Here is an 8480-nt window from a genome sequence, read left to right on the forward strand (position 1 = left end):
TTCCAGAGGACCCAGGATCAATCTCTAGTACCCACATGGCAGCTTACAGCTGCCTGTAACTCCAGTTTCAGAGGATCCGACACCTCCATGCAAGCATCCATGCAGACAAAACAGCAGTGCACATGAAATAAAAATAAATCGATTTTAAAAATAGAAAGAAAAGAAAGCTAATAAGCCAGGCGGTGGTGGCACACAGCTTTGATTCCAGCACTTGGGAGGCAGAAGCAGGTGGGCCTCTGAGTTTGAAGCCAGTCTGGTCTACATTCTACAGAGTGAGTTCCAGGTAACTAGGGCTACACAGAGAAACCCTGCCTTGAAAAATCAATCAATCAATTAATCAAATAAGTAAGTAATTATATTTATTTTTTAGCACCCTGATGAAAATACACTAGTGGAGAATATTCTCTTAGTAAGCTGGTGAGAGTTCTTATTTCCCCAAAGCCCCAAATGATTCAAACACATACACAAACTTAAACGTATTGCTATGTAGGTCTCCCAGTTTGCTCAGGGTGAAGTCACTTTGCTCCCAATGGTGCTGCCCCTGACACGTACAATAATAAAGGAATAACTCTAACTTTTCTTCTCTGTGAAGGAAAAGCCACTTAATAAACAAACCATATTCTTTCAGACACAACTATACACATACAATGTTTTTATTTTACACCACAGGGACCAATTGCTTGGCCCTGAAACTGAAAAACAAGGCATAGAAAAGCAAGGCATAGAAAGAACATTCTGGCATTATGGTCAAGTATCTGTTCTACCTAAAGAGAAAAGGAGTGAGTGTTAAGAACAGCAACTTCTAAAGACAAACTCAAAGACTTCCAGAGAAATCCAGAAAGTGGGATGTGCTCAATTTAAAGACGCATTTTTCAGTCTGCTCTGTTTAATTCTGTGGCTTTTACATTTCAGGTCTCAGCCTGGCCTTGGTCATAGACTCCAAAAGCCAGGGGTGTATTTGAGGACCCTAACCCTTATCCCTCGCCAACCTCTGGGTGCTACAGCAAACTAAAGGCTTCCCTGGACAATGTTGTCTTCGAGCCCAGGCCTGGCCTGTCTGAGTGAGGGCTGACACTGACTCCCACAGCCCCCACTGCTCCTCAGGACTTCACACTGAGGCTCTCCTAGCACACTGTTATTTAAAATGACTATTTCTGCTCAGTCCCCTACCATCCATCCACTACACCAAAACATAGATAGATACATACAAATTTGAAAAGGTTAAGTAAAATTAGCTTTTAAAGCCCAGTAAAGCAAGGGATGGCCCACTTAAGCCTGAAGAAACTTGAAGATTCTGAAACAGAAGGAAAAAAATAACACAGAAAACCAGTGCTTCCCCCAAATACTGAAGCCCAGAGACGCTAAGAAAACTTCCTATATGTCGAAACTCAGGTGAGACTATCACATTTTTCGAAGCCAACTTTGGGAAGCCTGAAACTTTGGGATTTTGAAAATTTCCAAGCAACACCAGCCCACAGCTGGAAGAGACTCTTGCACAATCTCATTTACAGACTTTTGCAGAAAAAAACTACACTCCACCCAGAATGTTCCTAGGTCTGCTGAATCTTTCCATGTGTTCTAATTGAATGTATTCAAGATTAGTCACAAAGAACAAAAGTGTGCGTGTGTGTGTGCACATGCGTGTGTCAGTTGGACTGCAGGAAAGCAATCTGATGATGGTGGCAAATAACCAAAAGGCCCATAAGAGCAACTACAGCTGGAGTCTCCGGAAGTCAAACTCACAGCCCTGGGTAGGTGGGCTCACACGCCCGACTGCACCCTACACTGGTTTTACTACATGTCTTTCACACATGCAGACAGCTGCTCTCTCTGAAACACTATGCTGCACAGTAACTCTCCCCTTTAAGATGTCTGCAATGACTTCATGTCACTTCTGCCATCAAAAATAGGATGGCTCTGTAGGCATAATCTCTAGAAACCGATGCTCATGCTGCCTTGGGGGCTATTTTTCCTTGCTTGACTTATTTGGTAGGGGGATTTGACATGCAAAGAACATGTCATCATTGCCCTGTCCGCAGCCCCATGCTCGGCCGAGGAGAAGCAGTGCTGACAGCACACACTTCATGAAGGCAGCGGGCAGTGGCTACCTACAAACTTGCTTCCTTGACCCCAGGCTTTGGTTTTGTCGTGGGCTTTGAGGGGACAGTGGTTTGTTTTTGTTTTTTGAGACAGGGTCTCACTCTGTAATCTTGGCTAGCCTGGAACTCACCATATAGTCCAGGCTGACCTTAAACTAAAGATCCTTCTACTTTGGTCTCCCAAGTGCTGGGATAACAGGCATGTACCACAACACCCTACTATGATATCAGGGTTAAAAGAAGAACAGAAACCTAATTCTACAAGGATGGAGAAAGAGAAAATGCAAACATAAAATTCCATTGCCATGTCTGTTGATTCTGAGCTGGAAGTCCAGTTGCTCCTTGCAGCCGCTGTACAAGTTCCCAGTTACAGGAAGAACAGGTTCTCACACAGTTGGATGGCTGGCTCATGATGCAAAATCTGCCCGGACAGGAAAGCTAGCTTGTGGGCATACTTGCAAGGAGCTGGAACTCGGATGGTACCAGGCCAATTCCAGTACATGTGGCATAGTTTGAAAGTCAACCTAAAGTTAAGAAGAAAATGTGTTCTTTATCACTTCTACCTCCACCTAGGGGTGGGAAGGACTTCACTCTCTTGGGGATACAACACACAGCACTCCACCAACAGACTGGGGGATTCTGGGAAAACTAATGTTGTTTTTCAGGAATTGTTAGTTTTGTAATTCTTTCTTTAGTTTGGTTTGGGGTACAGGTTCTCAACTATCTGGCTTATGCTGGCTAGTAACTCCACTAGCCCAGGTTGGCTCTGAGTTGCCAGTGATCTTCCTGCCTCAGCCTCTCAAGTGCTGGAATTGTAGGTGTGAACCACTAGGTCTGTCTGAGAGAGAAACCATTATTTTTCATCTGGAATTGTTTATATTTTCACATAAGCCAAAGGATGGGTAAAGTAAGCAAGCACAAGTGTGGTGGTATCTCTGTGGTATCTATGTATGAAGGGCTGGAGGAATGGCTCCGAATTTAAAGAGCACTGGCTGCTCTTCCAGAGGACCCGAGTTTGGTTCCCAGCAACCATAAGGCAGCTCACAAGCATTTGTAACTCCAGTTCCAGGGGATCGGACATCATTTGCTGACCTCCACAAGTACCAAAAACATATGTGGCATACATATATGCATGCAGGCAAAACACCATACATGTAAAAATACAATAAAAGCAGAAAAAGCCACAAAGGAAAAGGCTATAAAAGGGCATTTACCAGTCTATTGGGTCTGTACATCAAAACTGTGGTAGTACGCCACAGTCATTTGCAGCGGTTATCCTTCCTTCCATCTGGCTAGCTACCCAGCTAGGGTTTTGAGACAAGGTCTTATTATGTAGCAGTGAGTGGCCTGGAATTAACTATATCCTTCAGGCTGATGATTCTAGATGTCTCTCTGGCTTCAGCTTCCTGAGTGATACATTTATAAACATGGGCTACCACACGTAGCTGGAGCATGGAGCATGCCCTGTAGCCCTGCTACTTAGAAGGCTAAGAGACCAGCCTGGGGTAGTAGCCTTTAATCCAAGTTCTCAGGAGGCAGAGGCAGGCAGGATCTTTGTGAGTTTGAGGCCAGCCTGTAGGGTGAGTTCCAGAACAGCCAGAGCTACACAGAGAAACCCTGTCTCAAAACACAAAAAAACAAACAAACGAATGAAACAAAATAAGACAAAACCAGCCTGAGCAAGGTAGCAAGATAATTTTTCAAAATTATTTCTTTAATGATTTGCAGATTTTTATTTTATGTGTACTGTTGTTTTGCCTACATGTATGTCCTTGTGAAGATGTTTGATCCCTGGACAGGTTTTTTTGTTTGGTTGGTTTTTTTCTTTTTTTGGTTTTTCAAGACAGGGTTTCTCTGTGTAGCCCTGGCTGTCCTGGAACTCACTTTGTAGATCAGGCTGGCCTCGAACTCCGAAATCTGCCTGCCTCTGCCTCCCAAGTGCTGGGATTAAAGGCAAGCACTACCACTGCCTGGCCGAAATTACAGACAGTTTTAAGTTGCCATGTGGGTACTGAAAATTGAACCCATGTCCTCTAGAAGAGCAGCCAGTGCTCTTAACCAGTGAGCCATCTCTCCACCCATATAAGACTATTTTTCTAAACTAAATTAACACTAATGCTTTATCATGAACAGGAATGAAGGCTGCTGGTCATCCGCATCTTCTCAAAGCTCTTCGAGTGATTTTAATGTAAAAGCAGGATTAAAGAGTATTCCTCAAAACATACCACCATTATCAAGATCTGGGAGTGGCAAGGGGTAAAATATTGGTCTAGGAAGGTGGCTCAGTTGGTAAAGTGCTCAGTTGCTAAACAAGCATGGGGACCTGAATTCAGTCCCAGTTACAACTTGGGGTGATCTTGTCATCGTAACACAGGAAATGGAGACCTTGTCTAATTTGAGTTCTAGATCCCAGTGAGAAATATTATCTCAATAAACCAAGGTAAGCAGCTGCTAAGACACTTGATATTGACCTCAGCCTCCATACCAATGCACAAATGCACATGTGCACACACACATACATACACATACATGAAAGGAGAAAAATATCTTGAAGGATATTGACTAGTGACTTAGCTATTAGTCAGGATAAACAGCAAGAACAAGTATATGTTTCTGACGGACTCACCTCTGCATGTGATCAGGGCTCAGATTTGCAGTGTTCAGAACACAGATGTAGTGAGTAGGTATGCCACACCCCTGTCGCACATGGTGGGCAAGAAGGTAGAAATCCACCCTAGCAAGAGAGAGCACCAACTGTGAGATGACTGGAAAGCATTCTGAGGATCGCTGTAGCCCCATCGTACAAGGCTCAGAAAGGAAAATTACAAAGTCAGTACACATACACTAGTGTGTGTGTGCGTGTGTGTGTACACATACACTAGTGTGTGTGTGATGGATATAATCTCAGCACTGGGGAGGCTGAGGAGGAGGTTATGTATCTGTTGAGGGCAGCCTGTGCTACATAGAGAGTTTGGGAGGTATGGTATAGGTTACATGAGACCCTACCTCAAAAAGAAGAAAGGAGAGGGAATATACCTAAAAAGTAAAACCTTTGTTATTAAAAAAAAAAGGGGGGGGCTGGTGAGATGGCTCAGTGGGTAAGAGCACCGACTGCTCTTCCAAAGGTCCCGAGTTCAAATCCCAGCAACCATATGGTGGCTCACAACCATCCGTAACAAGATCTGATGCCCTCTTCTGGAGTATCTGAAGTCAGCTACAGTGTACTTGCATATAATAAATAAATAAATCTTATAAAAAAAAATGAGGGCTCTGGACACAGCTTAATGGTAGACTGCTTGTCTGGCATTTATGAGGCACAAGGTTCAATCCCCAGTGACAAAATGTGTGTGTATGTGGTTGTGAACTTTTGTGTATGTATATCTGTGGTTGATGAAGGTGAGCCCACAGTCATGCAAAGCTCCATCACTGGGCTCAGCCAAAGCTTGATTTTTTTCGAGACAAATATGAGGATTCCATTCCACACCTGTCCAGGAATATTCAGGCAACGGACAACTTCTCCAGCTTCCTCTTATGCAGCTGAGGATCCCTGTTTTGCCTACTCACCACTCACAGCTGGTTATGGTATGATCAACCACAGTCCCGGGGGAGGGGGTCACGAAGTGATCAGGAGCAGCAAGGTACAGATTGGTGCTGATTTTCTTCTGGACTACGAACACCACCATCTTGGGATGGTAGTTATCAAAGGCTTCAAAGCACTTCTGCAGCTGAGGGATCTCATAGTTGGCAACTGTCTTTAGCTGGCCATCAGACACTCCATCCCGGTACACCACAATTTTCTCTGGGAGACAATGGTTCACCTGAAATGACACATGGAGGAGGTGACACATCCGGGCTCCAGGGCCACAGCGAACAAAGCTCACACTCATCCTGCAGGATGAAGACTTGGCGGTTGGGAACTCTAGCACAAGCTGCGGAATACACGACTGCCAAGCACGCCAAAAGTTTATAACAACCATCTCTAGATTTGCTCAGAGTAGCAAACAGGCCGAAAGCAACCACAGTGCTGCTATAAAACACGAAAGCAAGTCACGGCAGGTATGAGTCACATGCTCACTACCTACCCTCAAACAGAGTGAACAATATTTAAAGGTAATAGCAGGAGTCAGACGTGGTTGCACACACCAGCAATGACAGCACTTAAAAGTCTGAGACAGAAAGATCACCATAATTTCTAGGGTACCCAGGCCATACAGTAAAATCTTGTCCCAGAAAAAAAAAGGAAGGAAAGAAGGAAGGAATAGAGGAATCAAGGACTCATTTTTTTTTTTTTACAAAGATAGTGTCCATGAATCAGTGGTTATTTGACTTGGATTTAATGCTGACAACTGTCCAGGAAAAGAACCTAGAAATGTTACAGAAAGTCTAACACTGCAGTTTTCAACTTGTGGGTTATGACCACTCTAGGGGTCAAATGACCCTTTCACAGAAGTCCCGTATCAGATATTTACATTATGATTCATAACACTAGCAAAATAAAGTTATAAAGTCATAACAAAAATCATTTTATGGTTGGTTATCACAATATGAGGAACTTATTATAGGGTTGCAGCATTAGGACAGTTGAGAACCTCTTAAGTAACATCCAAAGTTATCCTAGGATCCAGAAGAATGTTAAATCCATTTATGATAAGAAAGTAAGTGGGTGGGTTCTCACTCCCTTAGCTAAGAATGCATTTGGTTCTATTTTAAGTTAGAAATCCTCTCAAAACTGATTTGCTTGATTTCAGTTCTGATTAAAGTTTAATGTCCTCAAATTCTAGGACCTTGTCCCTTAGTAGATATACATCATGAGCAAAGCTTGCTTACTACAGTCTTTTTTTTTTTTTTTTTCTGAGACAGGGTTTCTCTGTGTAGCCCTGGCTGTCCTAGAACTCACTCTGTAGACCAGGCTGGCCTCGAACTCAGAAATCCACCTGCCTCTGCCTTCCAAGTGCTGGGATTAAAGGCATGTGCACCACCGCCCGGCACTTACTACACTCTTTAAAGGTGACTCTACATGAAAAATTTATACCAAAAAACTCTTTTCCAAAAATTCTCTTGCTGAGCATGGTGGTCCATGCTTGTAATCCCAGCTCTTTTAAGTCCAATGCAAGAAGATCGCTGTGGATTTGAGGCCAGCATAGGCTGTACAATAAATTTGTGTTTAGCCTAGGCTATGGGGCAAAATGTGGCCTCAAACATCCTCCCCTCAGCTATCTTTTAAAAGTTTTAGTTCAAGCTGGGTGTATCATGGTGCATGCCATTAGCCCCAGCACTGTAAAGGTGGAGTACCTAAATACAGAAGCAAGTGTATCTCTGTGAGTTCAAGACCAAATTGCCTACTTAATGAGTTCCAGATCAGTCAGGGCTATAGAGTGAGACCCTATTTCCAAAACAAAACAACAACAAAACAATAAATGTCCTCTTTTCTGAGATGCCTCAAATATTTCAACATTTACAAACATCTTTATTGTCATTGGAGCTATTATCCCTTTTCATGGTACTTTTTTTTTTTCCTGCCTCACATCCCCCTCCTCTTTTGTGGCAGGACTTCAATCCCAGTAACAGACAGTCTTGTATACAGAGTGACCGCAAAGTCTCCAGCCCCTAAACCAGGGTTTCTCAGCCCCAGAGGGCCAGCATTTAGAAATAGGTGTGCTCACTGTTAGAGCTGCCCTGTGCTCTATCGGTCAGTGTTTGCTGCTGTCCCAAGTCCCTGCCTGTCATAAGTGGAAGTGTTTCTAGGTAACTGCCCCAGTAGGGAGTGGAGTGAAAAATGGAATTCAATTCACCTGTCGTGTTTTCTGCCACCACCTTGGTGTTTAGCTTGTGCTAACATGTCAGTGAGTATTTGGCATTGGACTATGCCAGCTTCCAGCCAAAATGAAAGACCAGCTTCTAGCTATGGACAGACAGAAAAATGTAACCCTAGTCAACAATGTTAAAATTCTCTGAGTCACCTAGTCTGTCCTTACTTCCTAAGCTATAAACTGATAGTCAGGAAAGAAGGGCTATAAGGCCAATCACAAGCCTAGAAGATAACTGTTCAATGTACATTGTAGAGCCCGTCATGCTCTGGACACACAGCACACTAAGTGGCAGTGTAGGCCTGTGCTTACCTACCCTGATGCTCCTGGCATTGGGCACAGTGGGGAAGGTTCAGTGGGCAGTACAGCTGCTGAGTTGAAGCTATACTCACTCACAAAATGAACATGCAATGGCCACTAAATGTGTGTCATTGCACTGTCTCAGAAAATTGCAAAATTTATTTTGTTTGTTCATTTGGAGACAGGGTCTCATCCAGTGCAGGCTGGCCTTAAACTTATTTATGTAACTGAGGCTTGCCTAGAACCCTCCCCCGCCCCCTTTTCTTTCTTTCTT

General features: G+C 43.6%; 1 protein-coding gene across 2 annotated transcripts in view; it reads right to left on the reverse strand.

Moving 5' to 3' along the window:
• Nucleotides 1-635: 635 nt before the first annotated feature.
• Piwil2 (piwi like RNA-mediated gene silencing 2) overlaps nt 636-8480 on the reverse strand; it is a 60205-nt gene continuing 52360 nt past the window's right edge. Inside the window, exons 21-23 of one of the 2 annotated variants that reach the window (XM_021203692.2) lie at nt 5664-5917; nt 4726-4833; nt 636-2623 (exon numbers count right to left, since the gene is read on the reverse strand). In XM_021203692.2, coding sequence (XP_021059351.1) covers nt 2467-2623; nt 4726-4833; nt 5664-5917 — 519 coding nt within the window. In that variant the 3' untranslated portion in view covers nt 636-2466. The remainder of the gene's footprint in view (nt 2624-4725; nt 4834-5663; nt 5918-8480) is intronic. The other variant, XM_021203693.1, reaches the window with a different exon arrangement.

This window comes from Mus pahari, chromosome 8, assembly GCF_900095145.1.
Source record: "Mus pahari chromosome 8, PAHARI_EIJ_v1.1, whole genome shotgun sequence".
NCBI lineage: Eukaryota > Metazoa > Chordata > Mammalia > Rodentia > Muridae > Mus > Mus pahari.